This window comes from Vicugna pacos, chromosome 16 (assembly GCF_048564905.1).
Source record: "Vicugna pacos chromosome 16, VicPac4, whole genome shotgun sequence".
In the NCBI taxonomy this organism is placed as follows: domain Eukaryota; kingdom Metazoa; phylum Chordata; class Mammalia; order Artiodactyla; family Camelidae; genus Vicugna; species Vicugna pacos.
The window spans coordinates 62,209,015-62,231,504 of record NC_133002.1 but is presented as its reverse complement, the minus strand read 5'-3'; the positions used below and the strand labels follow the sequence as shown (position 1 = coordinate 62,231,504).

At 52.1% G+C, this 22,490-nt stretch overlaps 1 protein-coding gene across 2 annotated transcripts in view; it reads left to right on the top strand.

Moving 5' to 3' along the window:
- NPLOC4 (NPL4 homolog, ubiquitin recognition factor) overlaps positions 1-22,490 on the top strand; it is a 43,063-nt gene that overhangs the window by 2,211 nt on the left and 18,362 nt on the right. For both annotated transcript variants that reach the window (XR_012059901.1, XM_072939831.1), the window contains exons 2-11: positions 1,352-1,432; positions 6,033-6,145; positions 9,465-9,641; positions 11,052-11,100; positions 12,413-12,507; positions 14,156-14,279; positions 15,129-15,308; positions 17,672-17,758; positions 19,671-19,742; positions 20,138-20,264. Coding sequence is in view for 1 of the 2 variants with exons in the window: in XM_072939831.1 (XP_072795932.1) it covers positions 1,352-1,432; positions 6,033-6,145; positions 9,465-9,641; positions 11,052-11,100; positions 12,413-12,507; positions 14,156-14,279; positions 15,129-15,308; positions 17,672-17,758; positions 19,671-19,742; positions 20,138-20,264 (1,105 nt within the window). In the remaining variant the exon portion in view is untranslated. The remainder of the gene's footprint in view (positions 1-1,351; positions 1,433-6,032; positions 6,146-9,464; positions 9,642-11,051; positions 11,101-12,412; positions 12,508-14,155; positions 14,280-15,128; positions 15,309-17,671; positions 17,759-19,670; positions 19,743-20,137; positions 20,265-22,490) is intronic.

The window sequence follows — 22,490 nt, the reverse complement described above, 5'->3', positions numbered from 1 at the left end:
TCCAGAGTAAAGTGTAGCAGAAATCAAAAATCAAAAAACTTAATGTCTGCAGTGCATACAGATGAGCGAGAAAGCTAAACAGATGATATTGAGAAGCAAAAAAAAAATTATCCTTTTAACAATTGGGATTTCATGAGGAGTATTTTAAAAAATCTTAAAAATTGAGAAAATTATGAGGGTAAACCCTTTCCAGTCAAGTGAAAGTTAGTAAATGAGACAGAGTCAAGCCAGGAAAATCTAGACTGTTCTGAATTTGTGTGATAAAAGTGGACAGATCAAAAGCCATTGTGGTATTTTGTCATGTGTGTCAGTAAAAGCCTTTTCAAAGACAACTGCTTGTGTGGTTTCCATCTGTGTAGTTTTGTTTTAAATATAACGTACAGCACACTAACTGCTGAGAGGAGAAATTACAGCGGGAGAACTTTGTGGCACTTTCTGTCCATCATTCCATTCCTGTGGCAGGCGGAGCATCTTGTGTCTAGTTGGTGACAGGGCTTGCTGCTCCATGCTCCCTGGCTGAAGCAGGACCTTGTGCAGCTGGCCAGGCAGACCAGCTCACCTTCAGCAGGGCTGTGACCAGCCTAAAAGTCAGGTCTAGAAAGTGGTGCTCTTTGTCCAGTGTCTTTAGGCCTGGCACCTGTTTCAGGCTTGCTGTGAAAGTATTTTTTTTAAATCCTGCCAAGTTTGACCATGGTATTGAACACTTTTATTTCTTTTCTTTTAATCTTTCTGTTGACAGTAAATAAACTAGAAGATTTCCTGTGATTCTTTTAAATTAGTCTAACCTATGTGTGGATCCTAGAACAAAGTGAGATCTTTTCTAATGAACTTGGTCATTCATGACTCATGGTGGGTTTTTCCTGATTTTTTTTCCTTTTGGTACATCTGAAGAGAAAGATGCTAGTGTTTCAGATATACTCACTTTTTAAAAAATATACATTCATTTATTTATACTGAAGTATAATCAGCTTACAACGTTGTGTTGGTTTCTGGTACATAGCACAATACTTCAGGCACATAGGAACATACATGTATTCATTTTCACATTCTTTTTCAGATATAATCTTAATAAACGAATAAATAAGGGTTAGAAATTGAAGTTTGTATTTTCCTGAGTGAGACAATGGGAGTTGAGAATCAGGCTGTACTCTTAGGATGTCCTCCCATATGCTGGTGACTGTACCTCTGCTTCTCTTCTAGAAACCTTGGGTTGGGCGTTGCGAGGAGGAAGGGTGAAGTTTGGCGTTAAGTCTCTGACCCAAACGCTGAAGGACTGCAGGTGCTAGTTTCAGAGATAGGTCGGAGGACCTCACTAGTCTGTGCAGTAACCATCTCGTGTCATTTACGACAGATAATTCGTGTCCAGTCCCCCGACGGGGTGAAGAGGATCACAGCAACGAAGAGGGAGACAGCTGCGGCGTTTCTGAAGAAGGTACCTGTGGGCTGTCCACCTTCCCGCCCCACTGCCGTCGCCTTCCTGCTCTGTGTGTGTCTCTTTTCCTCATCTCCTGGTTCCGCCCCCTCCCAAGTTCAGCCTCTTGCATTGCTTTTCTCTGTCATGATTGGGGGGTCAGATGTGTCGCAGCTGACCACTGCTGCCCTTGTAGGACCAAGAGCCCAAGGGTAAGTAGAAGAGGATGTCACAGGAGTAATACTTATAAGCGTGAATAATCAGAGTGGAGAACTTGAATTGTCTATCAAAGGGGAGTTAAAAATGCGATTCCACTTCGTTCTAGAAAATATTAGAGCCATGTGCAACCCATCTATTGTGGGAGCACAGAATATGATTTGAAAGAGCACAAGCGAGATTCAAAAGGGGGAACACCTGGAAGGAAGGCCAAAGCGAGGAGAGCGGCTTTCGCTTTATGCCCATAGCACAGGTCGGTGCGCCGCGGCGCGGGCCTGGCCTGCCGTTTCCGTTGCAATGCGGCCACGAGTGCTGCTGTAGGCGCTGTCTGGCTGCTTTTGAGCGCCAGGGCAGGGCTGAGTAGCTTGACAGACCATGTGGCCTGCAAAACTGAAAATACTTACTGCTTGACCCTTCACAGAAAGAGTCTGCCAACCTCTATGCATTCTTTATTATTTGAATTTATTGCAAGCAGGTGTTATCTTTGTAATGATAAAAATTAGTGTTCTTCATTTTTCATGCTTTCATTTAGCATTTTATTTTATTCTTACATAAAGTGCTTTTTAAGGCTGATTTGGAATCGTGTTTATGATATAAACATAAGGAGGAGAATCCGAGTTGAATTAAGTGGGTAGGATCCCTTTGTGACACTTCATTCAGAGTCCAGCCTTCCTGAACCATTTTTTGTCTCAGCTGTCAACGTCCTTGAAGGGGTCCTCATCTGCCCTCTCAGGAGGGTCAGCGTGCCAACCGCCGACACCTGTTCTGCAGGTGCTGCTGCTGGGTTCCCTGCGTCTCACCCGTGGGGCTCAGCCGCCGAGATCGCCACTCCTTCCTTGACTGATCATTAAATGGCTTGTTTGGTAGAAATATTGGGGGGTGACAGTTGTTCAGCTTCTTGGGTGACAAGTCTGCGTGAGTCCAGGCAGTGACCGGTGTGTCAGCTCTGCTAAGACGCTGTTGCTGTAAGAGGCACCCATTCCAGCGATGTGAGATCTTACCTGTGATCGTTTGTAACCCGCTTTTTTTCACCTGATGACGGTTATGGACATGGTTCTATGTCAACAAGCGTAGATTTACATCCTTTTTTTTTTCAATAAGTTATTTCCTTTTTATTTTTGCAATGTCATTCCATATCTTTTTTTAATTGTGATTTTAAAAAAGCATAAAATTTGCCACATAAACCGTGTTTCTGCATGCCTTTCAGTCGTGTTAAACATACTCACGGTGTTATGCAGCCGTCACCCCCACCCGTCTCCAGACTTTCTTCATCTTCCCAAACGGAAACTCTCTCCCCATTGGACTGACTCCCCCTCCCCGTGCCGTGGCCCCCACCATTTCTGCTTTCTGTCTTCATGAATTTGGCTCCTCCAGGGACCTCATGTTAGTGGACTCATGCTGATTTATAATGACTCATGATGTGGCTGTGCATTTGTGCTCTATCATTGGACTTTGAGATGGCCTCCCTGTCCCCTCACAAACCTGTCTGCAAAGTGTGTGCTGGCCTCTGTGACATTGTTGTCTCTCGGTTGCTGTCTCCATACTTGACAGCCTTTACCCTGCTTTAATGTGTGGCTTTATGCCCTCTAAGGAAGTTGGTTCTGCAAGTGTGATGAGATGGCTTGTGTCAAAACTGTCTCATAGAATTTTGATTTACTGATTCCTTTGAGACCATCTAATGCTTCCTAGTCAAGAATTCCTTCTCTGTGCATCATCGGACCACAGACCCCTCCCAGACAGGCTCTTCTGGCTGTCTGTCACTCGAAGGCACCTTCCCTCTCCTCCAAGACCCAAGGCTCTGCTTCTGCTGTCGTCTCTCCCATGAAATGGCCCTCTCTGAGTCACCCTGGACCCTACCTGCCTGGGCTGGTGGCCGTGTTCAGTCCTAGCTTGATTGACCTCTCAGCAGCAGCAGGGGACACGGTGCCTTCTCCTTACAGTACTTACACGTTAAAAAAAAAATTATTTATTATTGTATTATTTAATTACTTTAATTTTAGGGGGGAGGTAATTAGTTTTATTTTTGGAGGAAGTTCTGGGGATTGAACCAAGGACCTCCTGCATGCTAAGCATGTGCTCTGCCACGGAGCTATACCCTCCCCCCTTAAACTTTTTTTTTTTTAACAGTGAAGTAAAATACCTTCTAGGAAATGCTTGAAAATGTGAACAGATTGATGATGAAGCAAACACGCAGGTCCAGGTGGAGGCAGTGCCAGCCTCCGGAAGCCACCGGTCAGCCTTCCCACTCCCTCCCCCGCTGCCACCCTCTCCTGCCCTGTTGGGTTGTGCCCACCTGTCCTGTGTTTCACCACCTCAGTATGCGTTCCTAAACCCTGCATTTAGTTTTGCCTGTTTTGGAACTTAAAATAAATGGAACCAGGCCATGCCTTCTTTTTTGTTACCTTCAACTATAAACATTTGTATTAATTTTACTCCATACCATGTTTCTGGTTTCGTTATGCTAGTTACACATCAGGATTACCTCAGGTGTGAAATACAGTTCTTAGGATTTTAGTCATGCTCTTGTAAGACTCTGCTAAGGTTTTTAGAAAATGCTTGTCACCTTAGGTTTCTGTACCTTTAGGTAAAGACCACACAGAGCTTACGGGAGCAGTTACTTTCACAGCAAAGAACCTAATGCATACATTTCTGTGTCTCGCAAAAGTGAGGTTCAGGGTATGTGAAGTACTGTTGCTGTTACCGTATTTGAAAAGGTAGCTGCATCTCAGTCCTGACAGAAAGGGCAGAGCTGGGTCGCGTGGTCACCGGGGAGTCCACTCTGTTCACGCGGCGGCCACGCAAGACTGCGTGCTGCTCTGGAGGCCGCGTTTCTTTCTTCCCGGGAGTGTTGCAGTAACTCACAGCTGACACTCTTGGAACAGGAGTTCTCGTCCTTGGCAATAGCTTGCCGTGCTTTGTCTACAGAAAAACGTTGTTTTTGCAGAATAGATAAAATGCCACAATTTGTAGTTGGAATTTGACACAACATTGTAAAATGACTATAACTCAATTTAAAAAGCTAAAAAAAAGCCGCTATTTGTTAATTTCTATTTGTATCTGTTTCAGAAAAAAGTCAAAGACATTCTTTTTAGTCTTTAGTCTCGCCTCTGTTTTTGCACTTGAGAATACAAATTTCATGGTCTTAATTTCCTGATACTTAATTTTATTAATGACACTTTTAACTTGGAGAAAAAAAATCCCATGGTATCAAATATTTATAATACATGATACAAAATCTTAACTTTGTCTTAAAGGCTATTTTTTACTGTCATTTTCTGAATTTGAGTAACAAGGTGATTTGGAATTACTTTTAATCCATTTTTTTTTAATCAGTAGAAAATAAGGTTAGTGCATAAACTTAATCATCAAATCAACTCTTGTTTTCCTTACAGTAAGTAATCACTAGGCTTTGTCAGTAATCCCCTGTTAAAGGACAGATCAGCCGTAGGTGAAAAGCAGCAGGGAGAACCAGGTGTACACTAGGGCTGAGCCGGACGCGGCCCGCTGCCGACCTGTGCCGTCCCTGCCCTGCCAGGCCCCTCTGTCAGCGGCTGCTGCCCTGCCGCGCGACTCGGAGCTGTTGCTGTCGCGTGCCCCCCGGGTGTGCGCTTCTGCCTGGCGGTCTTCAGCCTGAGCGATGTTGTGGGGGACGCCTGCCGGCAGCGGACACGCTCAGGCCTTGTTGACCTGAGAGCCTTTTCACTCTGCCCTTGTATTTGCAGGGAATTTTCTCCGGAGTGAGAGTCCTGAGTTGGCATGTGTTTCTTTCCGCCTCAGTCTTTCCGCTGATCTCTGGCTGATAGTGGTGTGAGGGCGACTTGCCGGACGTAGCTTTCTTTTTATTTATCCTTTGGCTTTGTTGAACTTCCTGGATTTGTTAGGCTTATGTTTTGCATCAAATCTGAGGGTTTCGGCCATTCTTTCTTCAAAGGTTTTTCAGTCCTACCCCTGTTCTCTTCTCCTGAGGGTCACTTGATACTGTCCTGGGTTGATTTTTCTTTCAAATCTCTGTCTTCCGATTGTGTTGTTTATGTTAACTGTCTTCAGGTTAATTGAGTTTGTTTTGTCATCTCCCTTCTGCTGATAAGCCCACCCAATGAATTTTCCACTTCATTTATTGTATTTTCAGTTGTAGAATTTCCCCTTGATTCTATTTTATCGTTTCTGTTTCTATGCCGAGATTCCCTGTCTCTTTAACTCTGATGACCCTCCAGCTCTGGCCCCTCTCCTGGTCCCAGACTCCAATTTCCTCATGAGAGAGCAAAATGACAAGAGAAATTTGATTAATGAGGAGAGTTTCTAAATTTAGTGAGTGTTTGAATAACGTCTGGTGTATCTGGTATATGTGGTCTGAGTAGCAATACTTAAATATTTTATTAAATCTCTGTTTTGGGGCTTGTTTTAGGTCGCAAAGGAGTTTGGCTTCCAAAATAATGGCTTCTCAGTTTACATCAATAGAAACAAGACTGGGGAGATCACAGCATCATCCAACAAGTCCCTCAACCTGCTGAAGATCAAGTAAGTGTCCAGCGGGCGGCGGGGTTGGGAGGCCTGAGGCCCCGGTTACGTGCCTGGGGCCACCCAGCGCTCTCCGAGCTCCTTCTCGTGCCACTGCATTCACGGTCCTGTTTGTCAACCCAGTGCCAGAGACCGTCCTTTTTGCCAGGTGTTTGGCAGCTACACTGGGGCTGCGGGTACTGGTAAGCGATTTGACTGACTTGCAGAATTCGGGAAGGGTGTTGCCGAGGAGTAGGAGTTCCCATCCCGGGGCGTGTGCTGCTGTACACTCAGCTGCTTCTCTGCAGGGAAAGGCCTTGATCGGAGCTCTGTGCAGAGTTCTGCCTCGGGGCCCATTGGGCAGATGGGGGGGTGGGGGGCGCAGGACAGGGGTCCGTCTCCCACGCCGTATTTCTCACTCGCAGGAGCCTCTGGAGTGCCTTAGAATTGATGGGTAGTGTCAGAAGGAGTTTCTGGGGTGCTGGGCCCGCCACCCCACTGTATGTCCTTTTACTTCTACACGTTCATTCATTTATGTGTTTGCACGCCACGAGGCAAGCTGAGTGACTGACAGGGACTGTATGGTCTGCAAAGGCTCTTTACAGAAAAGGTCTGCTAGCCCCTGTCTGAGCTGCCAGGGCCCACGTGCTCACAGATCAGTGAGCAGGACCCTTTGAGTCATTTCTGTCCTTGGGGAGCCGGTGGGGAGCCTGCTGCTGTGGCCCCAGCTGAGGGTGGGCCGGCCTTCACCGGCGTTGGGCCATGTGCCTTTTGCAGTCAGAGTGACGGGCTGTTTTATCAGTTTGTGTGTTCGTTTTCAGATTCAGGTTTAGTATACTGAGGGAAAAGTACTGGGTAAAAGTGTTAGTTTACCTGTCCTGCAGCCTGCTTGCTGCCGCCCCGGGGCGATGTGAGGCCCATGCTTGCTCACGTCCGTCTCCAGGGGGTGAGGGGCACCCTTCCTCCCAGCTTGTGAAGCACTTCTTCGTCCTAAGAGTCACTGCTCGCTGAGTTACACAGGTTTGGGTTCCTAACCCCACTGCTCACTGGCTGTGTGGCCAGGGAAGTCATGTCACCTGATGGGGCCTCCCACCCTTGTGTGCAAGGGGGTCGCAGCGCCTCCTTCCCGTGGTTGCCCTGCGGTGACGGGCACCAGGTGATGGACACCGCGAGGGTTCTAGCTGTGTTTCTAAAGCTGTTCCAATGGCCAGACCAGAAAGGGGCTGCGCAGTGAGACAGCTGGGAGACAGACCTGAGGTGTGCTCACACTCGGAGGGCACGCCTTTCTGAATTATCCCCGAGCTTGTCTTTCCAGTGATAGTCGTGATGCTTACTGACCAGCATGGGCGTCAACTTGAGAGCCGCCTTCTGTCACTGCCCGCGAGTTACTTGGCCCGTCTTTAAGGGGGGCCCCTTTGGAGCTCGAGGTGGGCCTCAGTGCACTGTCTCGCTCCCACTGCCGCAGCTCAGCGGTCTGCTCTAGTTCTGCGTTCACTTGTAGGCTCTGTTTTTGGTTCCCCCGGTTGCTTTTAAGCTCTGTTTGTTTTGGGGTCCTGTGGTTTCTGTTTAACCTGTCTAGGTGTGGGTCCCTGGTTGGTTGGTTGGTTGAGATGCTACCTGATGTAAGATGTATCTGCAGATCAGGTCTAGAAAATTCATGGCCCTTATCTCTTTAAATATTTCCTCTCCCCCATTCGATCTGTGTTTCAGTGATTGCATTTCCACTTTTTTCTCTGAGTCTGTCTGATTCCTCCCAACCCTGGCTGTTAGCGCTGGTGCTCAGGGCTCCTTCCGGGCTCCTGGTCTGCACGCACTGGCCTGCCAGACTGCCTGTGAGGACTCTGGTTCCCCTGCCACAGGCCTTCTGCCCGGGCCGTCTCTTACCTGTGCTGCCCTCCTGAGTCCTGAGGATCCTGTCGCAGTGTTGCCGGTGCTTTCCGTGGGTTCCTGTGTTGTCCAGCCTGTTCATCAGGGGACTTGGAAGAGCCACTGAGTGTGTGGCCCCGGGCCTGCTCCCCAGAGTCCCCGGACATTTCTGGATGCCTCTTGTTTGCATTCTTCTGGTCCATTTCCAGTCAACGTTCCACGCACACGTTTATGTTTTGTCCTGAGCGCCACAGCCGGAGCCCCTGGTGTCCACACCGGGCAGTTGTTGTCTGCTGGCTCTTACTTTGGTGGCTGTTTCTCTTGTTCGCTTGGGAGCTTTCTTTGAGAACTTGCGTGTGGCAGACTTGGTCTTGGGGGCCCTGAAGGACCTGGGCTTGGTGGCTTGTCCGCAGAGAGGCAGTTGCTTCTGTCTGCGCAAGGGGGCATCGTGGGCCCAGCCCTCCTTGGGGTAATGTCTGTCTTTGGTCTCCTGAACCAGGGAGCATCCCGATTCCACCTGGATGCGTGGCAGAGCAGGCCTCTGGTTGCTGCCTCTCAGAGGTGACTGTTTCCCCGCTGCAGGGTGGATGGAGGCAGATAGGATTCCTCCCTGGTTCCTGTTCTCAGCCGGTGGATTCTCCCAGCTATTGAGACATCCTTTGGATGTCTGGCTTTGTGTGGCGTTTCGGGCTCAGCAGCCCACCTTGGGCAGGTGGGCTCGAGGCCTCGTCTCCCGCGGATCCGGAGACCGGCTGTCAGCCAAGCTCAGGTGCCTGGGAGTGGCCAGCCAGAGGGCAGCTCTGGGCTGTGTTCTCCCACTGCTCTTGTTGAGCTGCTGTGGGTTTCTGGGACCCTCAGGGGATGCTTTCTTTATGGTCCACTGTGCATCTTGGAGCACATCTGTTAGAACTGATGGGCCAAGAGTCCTGTAGCTAGAGGGTGAGCAGCTTCGCTGCGAGACGTCTATTAGATGTAGACCATGTCCAGAGGGGTTTGTAGGGTATTTGTCACCAAAAGAGAAAAACAAATGCAGAAGTTGTGTCTCTGATCATCTCAGTTTGTGAGTTGTGGATGTCCGTCCATGTCGTGTTCACGTTTGTGTGTGAATGGAGAGAAGGAAATGGAAGGATGTGTCCCAGGGAGGTGAGTGGGGGAGCCGGGCAGCCCCACGGTCCATCCTGGGACTGCAGGTCTTCTGTGCGGAACCAGACATGTGTGGACACGTAGCGTGGACTCTGCCGGGTTCTTGTGGAGAAGTTCTATTACAGTCCAGAGAACCTGCCGCCGGTTCTCTGCACGGGGAGACGGGAGAGCGAACCCTGGTTTCTTAAAATCACAAGCCTCGATACTCAGGCCTGTGGAGCGGCTGGAGTTTGCAGGCGCCATAGATTCTCACGTGTCAGCTGCTCTCCTTTGCAGCTCAGGCTGGGAGGGAGGGCGGCCCCGACTCATGGCTGGGCTGTCGTTGGAACAGGCACGGGGACTTGCTGTTCCTGTTTCCCTCGAGCCTTGCTGGCCCCTCGGCTGAGATGGAGACGTCGGCCCCCGTGGGGCTGAAGGCCTGCGGCGCTCCCCACGTGGTGGAAGACGAGATCGACCAGTACCTGAGCCGGCAGGACGGCAAGATCTACAGAAGCCGAGACCCGCAGCTGTGAGTGCCCGGGCGGGGCGGGGCCGCAGGCGGCCGGAGGAGGCGGCAGGAGCTTTGGGTTGGACCATCTATTTTCAGCTTGCATTTCAGTGCTAGTTACTTTGTGAGCTTTCTCTCACTGTTTGAATCTTAGTGTACGCCCCATGTGGACTTTAAGGTTTCAAATGTTGGAAACTATGAGATTTGAAAGAAGGGAGGGCCTTACACCGAGTCCTCACCACGAGTGCCCCGAGATGCCTGGGTGCACGTGCAGAGTGGGCCTCGTGCGCGCAGCGGGGCAGGAGGAGGGCGGGTATTAGGCACCTGCTGGTGCCGGGTCTGCGGCCGTGGCACCTCGTCTGGCGGCGTCTCTGCGCAGCATGTTCTTTCTGCCGGAGATGCTGCTCCTTCCCCAAGGAGCCGCTTTGTGCCTGGTTGTGTGAAATGCTTAGGCTTGTGAACATGTGTGTCTTTTAGGTTCTGTGCTGTTCTGTTTAAGGAGACCAGGTAGGAAAGGCTGAGCTCACACTCAGTGACGTGAAATCATCTGAGGGAGGGTGGTTGGTCTCGGCAGTAGAGTCCTTGGTGGCTGTATCCGTCTGTGAGGGTGATGGGTGCTGCGTTAGCAGCTCATACGTCTTAGGTTAGAGCCCTGAGGGGTGCCAGGCTGCAGTTGGCGTGGGGCCACTTCCCGGTCAGGGCCGTGGGCTGGCTCACGGCCTCCATCTGCAGTCCTCCTGGGACCCAGCGACCGTGAGGCTTCACTGGGAGTCCTTCAGAGGGTGCACGTGTGTGTGTGTGCGTGTGCTCGTGCTCCGACCTGTCCCCCAGAGGAGCCTGCCTGTCAGGAGACACAGGCCCTGTCTACCTGGAAATGTAGAACGTGGTGCATCTACGAGTTGTGACTGCATGTGGGAAGTGACCTGATGGAGCCTGCCACCGCCCTTGCCACCTGAGCGTCACCTCCCCATTGTCACAGTGTGTGCGTGGAGCCGCCGAGGCTCCCTGACCAAAATGTCAGAAACTCACAGAGCCAACCACCTTTTATGCCCTTTTTACTGAAATGTGCACGAAGTGGGTGTTCTCCACACTTGGGTTTCTTACGTATTGGGCTCAGGGTTTTGCCGTGTCTGTGTACCAGCTTAGTCTTTGCGTAACGTTCCTGTTTAAATTGGCTTGAAACCCACTCTCTTCTGTATTTAGTCAGTGTCGTTCAAGCAGCTAGTACCCGTGAGGTCACAGGTTTGCTGTGCTGGTCGGCGTTTCCTGGTACACACAATGAGAGCAGTTCACTGGGCACCCCTGCAGGGAGTTTCACGTGCGTGGGGAAGCTCTCTGCTCGGTACAACGTGCATTTCAAGTGTCAGCCCGGAGTGGGCAGCACCAGCAGGGCAGGCGTGCTGACGCCACGTTTCTCTCCTGTGCCCTCAGGTGCCGGCACGGGCCCCTGGGGAAGTGTGTGCACTGTGTTCCTCTAGAGGTGAGTCCTCGCTCATGAGTCCCCGTCTGGCGTGACGCGCGGCTTCCCGGAGCCGACTAAGCGCTTTTGCTGGGTCCCTGCGTTCCCTGGGTCCCTGCTCTCCCTGGGTCCCTGCTCTCCCTGGGTGCCTGCATTCCCTGGGTCCCGGTGCTCCCTGGGTCCCTGCTCTCCCTGGGTCCCTGCTCTCCCTGGGTGCCTGCATTCCCTGGGTCCCTGCTCTCCCTGGGTCCCGGTGCTCCCTGGGTCCCTGCTCTCCCTGGGTCCCTGGTCTCCCTGGGTCCCTGCTCTCCCTGGGTCCCTGCTCTCCCTGGGTCCTGGTGCTCCCTGGGTCCCTGCTCTCCCTGGGTCCCTGCTCTCCCTGGGTGCCTGCATTCCCTGGGTCCCTGCTCTCCCTGGGTCCCTGCTCTCCCTGGGTGCCTGCTCTCCCTGGGTGCCTGCATTCCCTGGGTCCTGGTGCTCCCTGGGTCCCTGCTCTCCCTGGGTGCCTGCATTCCCTGGGTCCCTGCTCTCCCTGGGTCCCTGCTCTCCCTGGGTCCCTGCTCTCCCTGGGTCCCTGCTCTCCCTGGGTCCCGGTGCTCCCTGGGTCCCTGCTCTCCCTGGGTGCCTGCATTCCCTGGGTCCCTGCTCTCCCTGGGTCCCTGCTCTCCCTGGGTCCCTGCTCTCCCTGAGTCCCTGCACTTGGTCTGGGGTTAAAGGAGCTGCTTTGTTCCTTGCCCTGGGCCACCTGTCCCCACCAGTGCGGGCTGCCTGAGAGGATGGGCCTTTCTTTATGCGAGCAGGCTTCCTGTGGATAATGGAAGCTGCAGCCTCCGCGCTGCTGTGATGAAGGGCGGCATTTGCCCCAGGCCCCGGACAATCTTTTGAGCCCCGCACGAAGCCAGGCCTGCCGTTTTCCTGCTCGGCACTGTTGTGATTGACTTGGCGCTGACCCTCACGTCTCCTGTACCGATTCATTCTGGTGAGACTGAGAGTCACGCCGACGCGGTGGGCGAGCAGGGCCAGCCTGGCTGTTTGCTCAGCTCCTCTGGTGCTTTTTTCTTTTTTTGCAAAATGTACCTGACACTGACCTGACTTAGACCTTTGTATTTAATAGAGATTCTCTTTGACTTTGAAAAGATGACTGGTACCCAGAGAACTTGGCTCTGACCTAGAATGATAAGTGGGGACCCAGTGTCTGCTCCCCGACTGCACGCCACGGCACTGGCCAGTGAGGCAGTGGCGGCTGCGTCTCCCTGCGCGGAGCTGCCTGGTGCCTCCGGCCTCACGCGCCCAGCAGCAGGTGCCTGACGGCGTCCACTGTGTGTTTTGACAGCCGTTCGACGAGGACTACCTGAACCACCTGGAGCCTCCCGTGAAGCACATGTCCTTCCACGCCTATATCCGGAAGCTGACCGGAGGGGCCGACAAGTAAGCAGCTGGCTCGCAGGGGCGGCGCCGACGAGGGTCGGGGCTCGGATGTTTGTTCTCTGTCCCTGGCACATGCTGCTCAAGCCCCTGGGCACGTGAGTGAGAGAAGTAAAGATCAGAGTCTGGGCACAGAATGTTTGAATGTGTGAGTTTTGCCCCAAGTCTAGAAACGGGTGGGGACTCTGATGCCTGTGCCCAGGCGGGGCAAGGGCCAGGCTGGCGGGGCCGCTCTGGAGGCCCTGGGACACCTTGCCAGCCTTCCCTCGGGCTTGCGGTGCCCTGGCAACTTACTGCCTGTGAAGGTGGATGAGATAAAGTGTGGTGGTGGCCAGTCATATGTCTAGAGTCTGGGCTCTCCCTCTGTTTTGTGGAGAGCCTGAACTAGCCTGTGGTCATCTTGGCTCCGCTTCGCAGCTGCCATCAGCCCTTTGCCCTGGAGCCTGCCTCTCCATCCGCTTCATGTCGCAGCCACACGGGGCTGAGTCAGTGGCCTCCCCCGGCCTGGCCTTGCCAGGTCTCGGCATTGCCATCTGTGGTCTCAGCCGGGCGGGCAGCGGGGGCGACTGTGCCCTGGCTGCTTGGGTGCAGGCTGTGACAGCGGCCAGACGGGGCGAGCTGAGAGCATTTGACTTCTTTGAAAGCATGTCACGTCCTCGCCATTGCAGGCCCATCTGTTGCTGTTCACCTGACATTTCATCCCATGATTTTATGATCCCATCCATGCAACAAGAGGGGACGGTGGCTGAACCTGAGTCAGCAGCATTTTGTAAAGAATGTCGTGTTGGCCTGCTTGTAGTTTTTCTTGGGCAACCTGCTGACATCCTAAAATAACTTTTAAAAAGTTAGATGGGGAAAAAAACCTCAGCAGAAACCCATTCTTTCCCATCTGTGGGGTAAGCTCAGAAACGTTCTGACCCAGAGAATGAGTGTGCTGGGGTCTCTGGCTTTTTGTTGGTCTAGGTCGTGGCTCACTTGTCGCTGTCAGTAACGTGCAGGCTTGGTGGCAGTCGTGGCCTCCCAGGCGCCCTCATTCCAGCACGCTGCTGGCTTGGGAAGACAAGACTGAATCGTTGGACCATTTTGTGAACAGGAGACTGGCAGAGGGTGAAGTAACTTGTGCACGTTCACCCCAGGTTCAGAGTGGGGCCCAGGGCTTCCTCGCTGGCCATCTTCCGTCAGTGGTTTTTATCTTAGCTGAAGGGAGAGTGAAGGTATCTTTGTTGTGTGTCCTAATCAGGATTTTACTACGAATAAGAACTTTATACAGAAGCCTGAGGACTAGACTTCTAACGTCAGTGTTTCTGAGAAGCTGATGAAACGTGGAAAGAGCCCCATTTTCTCTCAGGGCTCAGGTTGGGTCGGTAGATACTCGGCAGTACCCTGGAAGATCCCTGTGGGTGCTGGTGATGGTGAGGGTTAAAGCTGTTTTGTAGGAAAATAGTTCTGTAGCCCTGTGCGGCCCAGGCGCTGCAGAGAGCAGCTGGAGCCCCAGGAGGACGGGCTTGAGCGTGTCCCCTGCTGCTGCCGCCGCGTGCTTAGCACCCGAGAACTCCGTCCAGGAGGAGCAAGACATCTGACGTTACATTTCCCGCCTTCTGCTAACCTTTCACCACTGTAATGTTTAACTAAGTGGCCTTTTCTTGTTCAGGGGTAAGTTTGTTGCCCTGGAAAACATCAGTTGCAAGATCAAATCAGGGTGTGAGGGGCACCTTCCGTGGCCCAGCGGCATCTGTACCAAGTGCCAGCCAAGCGCCATCACGCTGAACAGACAGGTGAGACGCCACCGGGCCTGCCAGCGCGGGAGCAGTGGGTTTGTGTTCACGACTGAGAGGTGCCGTGTGCGTTGCAGGTGGCGGGGTCTCGGGTGTTTTCAGACTGACCAACTGACCCTTCTGTGGAACTCACACACAGAAGGAGTTATTTATAAGATCTCCGGCTCCGCCAAGCGTAGAGGGGAGCCTTCGGTTTTCTGTTTTGTTGCCTTGTGTGAGGCAGAATTTTCTTGGTGATTTTTTAAGATGCTCAGTGGTTGTGACCTTGCCTTTTAAGAAACTGGGGCTCTGGCAGTTGGTAACAGAACTGTCCTGGGAGCAGCTCAGGGCATCTGTCTGGGGCCAGTTAAGAAAGGGGCTGGGCTTGGGAAGGAGGGAGAGCATGAGGGAGACTTATGTGAGGCTGCTCTGGCCGCTTCCACTCTTAATGCCCGGCCCCCCCTCCCTGCCGCCTGCCGCCGCTTAGCCCCTCAGAGAGTGCCACTGCGCCCTTGGCCGTCTGAGAGCTTCTTCCTCTTCTTCCCCCATCCCTCTCCTCTTTTTCAGCCTCCCTCCCGTCTTCCTTCCATTTTTTTTACCCTAGAGATTGTGAAAACCTGTATTTTAGGAGAAATTCCACTAAGAATAATCTGAATTAATTTGTTGAGGAATCCCACTCCAACCCCTCCTGCCCTCTGGAATCTGAAGTGGCCTTAAGGGCAGAGCACACTCTTAAGTGTGTGTGTGTGCATTTGTGTGCACACGCACACGTGGAGCTAGGTAAACGGCATTTACGAATGATTTGTGCTAAGCTAATTGTATATTTTTGATGGAGTGTTTTAATTTAGCCCATTGTTGTTAACTCTGCAGAAATACAGACACGTGGACAACATCATGTTTGAGAACCACACGGTGGCCGATCGCTTCCTCGACTTCTGGAGGAAGACGGGGAACCAGCACTTTGGGTACCTGTACGGACGGTACACGGAGCACAAAGACATTCCTCTCGGCATCAGGGCCGAAGTAGCTGCCATTTACGAACCTCCTCAGGTAGCTGTGAGCAGGGTTACAGTTTGCGGGCCTCTGCGTGTCTGTGTTTCAGAGGCTCTGCGGGGGGCGGGGGCGGGGGCACTTCTCAGAGGGCACGTTGCTTCCCTCGCTGCGTCCTTTCCCCAGTCTCCATCTCTCTGTACACGCAGACACAGACGCACACACAGATAGACACTCACAGACACACCAGACACAGACACAGACACACCAGACACAGACACACACACAGACACACACACACACACACACAGTTGAAGGGGTTGTTTTGGCCCCTAGGGTGTGTCCCACTGGGGACCGGCAGTCGACTACTATGCTCTAAGCTCCCACGGAAGGGCTCCTCTGTTTGAGTGTGCCACCAGCGACTTACATTTACTGTTTTATTTTTAGTACTTAGGGATTGGTTTTACATATATGTACTTTTTAACTTGGTGTACAGTTATGTAAGATATTTATGTGGTCATATGGTGTATGTTATGTAAAATACTTACTTCATTATATAAATTTACTACGAAAGTGGAGACTGGAGCCGTGCTGAATGCTGGTTCACGCCACGCTGAGATAGCTGGGGAGGGGCCTGTGCCTGCGGGTGTGTGTAGATGCAGCAGAACCATGACAGACCGAGGCTGACTGGAGGGCGACCAGAACGTAGTGAATGTTAAATATCTGAGCCTTGGTGGTGGGTTTGTGAACATTCACTGTAGAAGTCTTTAAACTTTGCTGTATGTTTGAAATTTTTCATTTAAAAAACAGGTGGAAAAGAGAAAAACCCTGCACATTTGCAAAGGCAGATGTGCAAACAGTGTATTCCCCTTCATCCGATTTCCTCTCCCCTCCCAGGGTCCCCCCTTTAAACAATTTTTGGTTTAGACCTCTAAATTTTGGTGTTTTAATGTAGGCGGACCCACAGATACTCATACTAGCCCCTCCTTTGCCTGTTCGGGGACCACAGTGCACACACTCGTGTCCCCGGGCGCCGTGTGCACGGGGTCTCGCCGTGATGGGTCTCCTCCCTAAACCAGCCAGGTTCTGGGGCTGTGGGCCTTGTGGCCGCTGCTGGTGCGCAGGCTTGAGGCTCCTGCACAGATGCCTCGTCTTTCCTTCCCTGGCTATGTTTATGCAGGTTTTGTGTGGTCTGCCCACCTTAGACATCTTCATCATGTATTGAGAGCTGCAGTTGAAGTGCAGGGCCTTTTGTGGTGGTTCAGTTGAAAGGCGACTCAAGATGGCTGCAGGGACTCTGCCCCTGCAGGTGCAGAGTCGCGCTTTAAGCGGGGGTGCTCTTGGAAGCACAGAATGCTCAGTGCGGTTTTGTGAGGGTCCCTCTCGTGAAGAGTCTGAACAGTTCTATGCAGAGTGTGATTGAACAAAAAAGTGGGACAGAAAGCTCTGGTGTCCAGCCACTGAAAGTAGCATCAGAGCTTCCAGTCTGGGGATCCTGGAGATGGAAAGAGTTGACCTCTGATTACCCCCAGCTCGTTAAAGCTCAGCGTGCACGTTGCCACACGTCAGGAGACAGAGTCCTGAGGTCTCTCCTGAGTCTGTACGTGGACTGTGCTCTGGAGGTGGTGGTGATCTCCCATGGGTAGTACCCAGAACGTGCAGTTCTTCTGTTGTTTTACCAGAACTGGACAGATGTACAGGGATGGTGCCCAGTTAGCACAGCTCGACTGGGGATCCCCGTCACTTTCCTGTTCTACCGCTGGGTCTTCGGGTCGGTACAGCGCCAGCCTTAGTGACCACAAGCTGGCTTTGTCCCCTGCAGGAAGTGGTCCCGTGGCCAGCGTTAAGTTGCGTGCAGCCAGCCCACGCCTGTCTGCTGCCCTGAGCCCAGCACTGCCCCTGCCGCTCAGCAGGGCACCGACGTGAAGTGCCTTCAGTTGGCTCAGGGTGTGTGTGTCGGTTGCTCTGCGGCCCTGCTTGCCTGGAAGCTAAGCGCTGTCCCTGCAGGAGCTCATCCAGGTTTCCCAGGGCTGTCTTCTGGGCACGAATGTTACCTTACAGCCCTCATGTTGCGTGATCTAGCCAAGCCTATTTGGAGTGAAACTATTTATACAGGGAAGGTTTGAAACTAACTTCTATCCCCGAGGAAGGAATCTTAAGGCGCAGTGAGCCTTCCTTAGTCCTGAACGACCCCACGTTTCACACAGAGCTGTCCGACATGAACCAGCCTGCCTACCGCCTTTTCATGGCCTCCGGGAAGCTTGCTTGAAAGCACAGCACAGTCCTGGCAGGGAGCAGCCTGGAGGGCTTGGCGCGTGTTACTTGGTTGTCTGGAGCGTTTGCTGCTGCCTTCTGGCCTGGGGCAGCGCAGCGTTCTTTCTCTGAGCTCACTCCTCAAAATGCGTCTCTTCCATGCCCAACAGATTGGTACACAGAATAGCTTGGAGCTTCTTGAAGACCCAAAGGCCGAAGTGGTTGATGAAATTGCTGCCAAACTTGGCTTGAGGAAGGTACTGAGCATTCTTGCCTTTGAGGGCGGGTCTGGGCTCCATACTGGGGACGTCTGGGGGATGGCACGGCCAGGCCTCATCTGGGGCTGAACTTCCAGCTGCACAAGGTCGGGTGCAGACCCGAAGCCTCGCTTGTGTTGATGGGTGCCAAAGAAAGGGTCCCAGTGCAGGGGCTGTTACTTTCCAGTCCACCAGCCGTACTTCATGAGGGCTGCCTCAGAGTGGGAGGGAAAGAAACTGTTGGAGGCAAGACCCTTCCTCCTGCCCGGGGGGGACCTGGATGCCAGGCTGTGTGTGCCGCCACCCCCCACTAGGATAGATCCTCCTGAGTCTGTTCACGCTGACCGTTCTCTGTCCCCCGCAGTGAGGCAGATCCTCCTGGGTCTGTGTCACGCTGACCATTCTCTGTCCTCCGCACTGGGAGCTGCTTGTGGTCCCTCTTCAGTCCTCACTCAATCTCCTGCTGATGGTTGAGGCATCAGAATACGGAAGCCTTCCTAGTTTTACTGGGCAGTTAGAAGTCGGGGGAGAATTTTCATTTTGAACCTGTTGCTCTAGTTTAGCTGACACCCTCGAAGAAGTTACCAGGAACCTTGCAGATGGATTCTTACAGGTGGCGTTGATCTGTGGATTTGAACGCATCTTAGAAGTTCACTATTGATAGCTGCATGAGTTTCATCTTTCATTTCCCAATCAACTTAGACAATGAAAAATGACTCCCTATAGATAAATGGGGGAACACTGGAGACGTGCTTTGTATTTATACCCCAGGAATGCTGTAGAGCAAAGTCATTGTGTCGTTTTAAGAAAACAATTTTAAGAAAAAATAATGTTTTATTGTTCCTAACAAGAAGTAGGCATCTTGATTTAGGGTCATATTTTGGTTTAAATTCTGGAAGTTTCTCTTGTTCGAAAGAGAAATTGGTGTAATTTTTTTAAACCTGTGTTTGCTGTAAACGTTTGGGTCGCGACAGGTGTAGTCACAATAGAGGATCTTCAAATTACTTAAATGCTTTTCTGCAAATTCTGGTTCCTTAGCCCTTACTTTTCTCACCTTGATTTTGGTTCTGCCTCATTTGCTGCTTAATTACATTTATCCTTCAAGTCTCATTTTCTCCACCGTCGCCCTCCTTGGGGGTTTTATTCATTTGGGCATGTGTAGAGAAGATGAAAGTCTCCACCTTTGCTTGGTCGTCTCTGCAGGAGAGGGAGCTGAAGAGCGGGGCTGAGGCTGTGCTGGGGGGTGGCGGCAGCACACCAGCCAGTGTGCGCCTGGACCCCAGCCCGCTCTCACACCTCCCGCCCGGGTTCTGGTTCTGGAAGGCCGACCGGTTACCCCGTGCCGGGGAGGCCGAGCCACCTTGAGCTCTGGGCCGGACGTTTCCGATCCCAGTACCCTCATGTGCTTCCTTCAGTCTGCGTCTGAGCTCAGAGCGGCTGGGCGAGGGCTCTGTTCTGTCACTCTTTATTTTAAGTAAATGCCTTCTCTAGGGAGTCTGCTTTCCTGTGTCACAGGGAGAGCTCTCGCGTCGGTCTTTCTCTGCTTGCTGGTTGTCTGCTTTCCTCTCGGTGTAAATTCCCTTTTCTCTGATGTGCTGCTCCTCTGGTTCACCTGGGCCCCGTGCTGGCATGGAGGTGGTGCCGAGGAGGGTTCCTGAGGAGTAAACAGGCTCTTCCCATTTGCACTTGTCCCCATCCGGCAGAACTCAGGGTGGTGGCTAGTGTCCGCGGAGGAGGGTGTGAGAGCCCTGGTGTGGCTGATGCTGGGTTGAGGAGCTGACTCACTTGGGAGGAAGGGACCAGCTCCCAGGGGCCCTGCTGAGGACCGGGGTCTTAGCTCAGGGGCGGAAGCTGGAAGACAGTCATCGTGTGCTTCAGGGAGAGACTCAAGGCATTTTTCTCTTGAATGCAGGTGGGCTGGATATTCACAGATCTGGTCTCGGAGGACACCCGGAAGGGTACAGTTCGATACAGTCGAAATAAGGTGAGATGGGGCGGGGGTGCCCGCCCGGTACCATGCTGCTGTGGCTGACGCTCCCTGCACAGCTCGCCTGGCTTTTAGGCCGCGCTGTTTTCAACACCATGTTCTTGATAAATAAAGGCTGGGTCTGTTCGTTCTGCCTTGTAGCTGAAAACCTACCTTGCCATGGTAAACCAGTGCTTTTTGGAGGTTGGCCGGTGGGGGTGGACTGCCTAGTGCTTCTGGCCTGACTAGTCCCGTGTGCCCGTCTGAGGGGTCTGCAGCAGGCAGGGGGTGCAGGCACTTCTCTCACCGCGGTTTCCAGCACGTTACGGTTTCGTTCTTACTGTTTCCTGTCGAAGGAGGAGCATATTTTGACGTGGCGCTGTAAACCTGACATACTGGTTCTCTTGTCTTAGGACACCTATTTCCTGAGCTCAGAGGAGTGTATCACCGCAGGAGACTTCCAAAATAAGCACCCCAACATATGTCGGCTCTCCCCAGATGGACATTTTGGATCCAAGTTTGTTACTGCGGTGGCTACAGGTATACGTGGGGGCAGGGCTATATTGTAAATATTATGATCTCGTTAACGTGTTTTGTTCCTCTTTCAGTAACTTTGCTTTCCTAACTAAGTTACAGTAGATTTTACTAAGGGACCTGTGAGACATAAGATTCTTCTTTTTCGTTTGTGGCTAAAATCCTGAATTTCTCAGCATCACGCAGAGTCCTAGCACGGGAGCGTCAGCATCGCCCCGCTCTAGTCCACCCTCTTGTCCTCAGGCCGAGTTCTCTTGGTTCTGGACCGGAGTTCAGGGCACCGTTGCCCCTTTCCAGTAACCAAAGGTGACTGGCTTTGCAGGAGGAGAGCCACGGTTCCTGTTACTTGTTTGTTTACAAGTGGGCGTGTCATTTTAAGAAACCATTTCCATATGGCTTTCTTGGAGTGATGCTTGTGTGTGAGAGATGCTGTATGTCATGTTACATGTTATGCAGGTCATTGTGTGTCGTAAATACGCATGTATATGTGTGTATGTCATAGGTAGTAGTAAAGGCTTGTGGCCCGTAAAAAAGTGCCACCAAACCTTTTATAACATATTTGAGATGCTGTCTTGGAAAAAAGCCAGGAGAGGACCATATGACTGAAAAAGAGAAAGAAGTTGAAACTTTGGGAACCAAGTCATAAAAACAGTCTCTTGTCAGTTTTTCAAAGTAGACACTAACCTGGAGCCTGTGAGGACCTGGTTTCTACCGTCCCAGAGATGATAATCTGGTTTGTTCATGGTAACATGCTTCCTCAAGTTGAGAAAACTCTAGTTCACAGTCAGCCCAAACATGTCAGCACCTGGAGCCTCGCTGGCCCCGGTTGGCCTGTCCACACTGTTGTGGGGGCCCTGAAGGAGGACACCGTTCGTGCTCTCTCAGTTGTTAAGATCCATTTGATTTGAGAGCCACTTAGAGTGACAGGCAGCTTCTTTTTGAAATGCATGTACTTTCGGGGCTGAGAGGCAGCGGCAGCATTGTCCATATGTTTGCGTGAACCAGTGGGATCAGGTTGATCTTCCCAGGTCGGTGTCTGGTCATCTGTTTAAGGAAGTGGGCGGGAGTTTTGAGTGGGACTAACAGAGGCAGAGTTCTGTAGCATAGAGGCCCTTCCGCAAGGGAAGACCGGGCGGGGCTGCCGAGATGGGAGACTGAATGCTGAGGAGCAGAGCAGAGCCATGTTGTACGTAACTCAGGATTTTGCCAAGCCGGCTTGTGTCTGAGGAAGGGGAGAAAAGTATTCTCTTTCTTGCCTGGTTATCAGCAAGCCCCCGCCCCCCATTGTGGGTACATGCATTTTGACTGGTGGTTCCCAGACCTGTCAGACTGGATGCCCTGTTTAGAACATTTGTGACACCCCTTTCCTGCCCAGAAAATACAGCTCATAGATGATACACTTGCCCACACAGCTGGCTGTGAAGAAGAAGGTAGGATAGTGGCCTGAGAGAACAGTGGAGAAGCGTGTGTACTAAGACGGGATGTTCCAGCAGGCTGGTGCGTGGGACCCACCCCTGCCGAGGGCCGGCGCGGGGCTGCGCCGTGTGGGATGGCCTCCGGGCCTGGTTCTCTCCACGCAGCTTGGAGCCTCAGTTCAGGCCGTGTCACACTCCTAGAGAGTCCACCGTGTGTTAAAACTGCGCAGCTGTTTCTGTGGCTGTGTATAAAATACAGTTGATTCTAATCCCAGGTCGTCACAAATGGGGGTTTTGCCGACACGCATGTGCGGGGACATTCTTGGCCCCATGGGATGGATGTGTGTCCCCTGAGCACAGCAGGACGTCTGGCTTCTTCGACTCCAGCTGAGACTGGCAGCTGCCCGCCCCACCCGTCCACCTTCACTGGGACAACCGAATGTCACCCCTGCAGGTTTCCAGAACCGCCCCTCGTGAGAACTTGTCAGGCTTCCATGGGCTCCCGGGGTGACCTAGCCCTTTTAGTTACTGTTTCCACGGGTAGTGTTTCAGTGGGCCACAAGAACTGGCCCCAGCCACGTTTTTAGAATTACCGTTTCTAACTTAGGGGCTGCCTGCACTTTCAGTTAACGAAGGTGCCTCTTCTTGGGAGTTTGGAAATTAGAGATCGTCCGTGGAATTTTTGTCTCTGAAATCGGCACTTTACTGAAAGGTTTTAGAACTGTAAGGCAGTAACTAACTCAACGGTAAAATCTGTGGTTAGTCTTCACATCTGTGCTGAGTTGTTCCTCTTGGTGATGTGAATCCTCAGACTCAT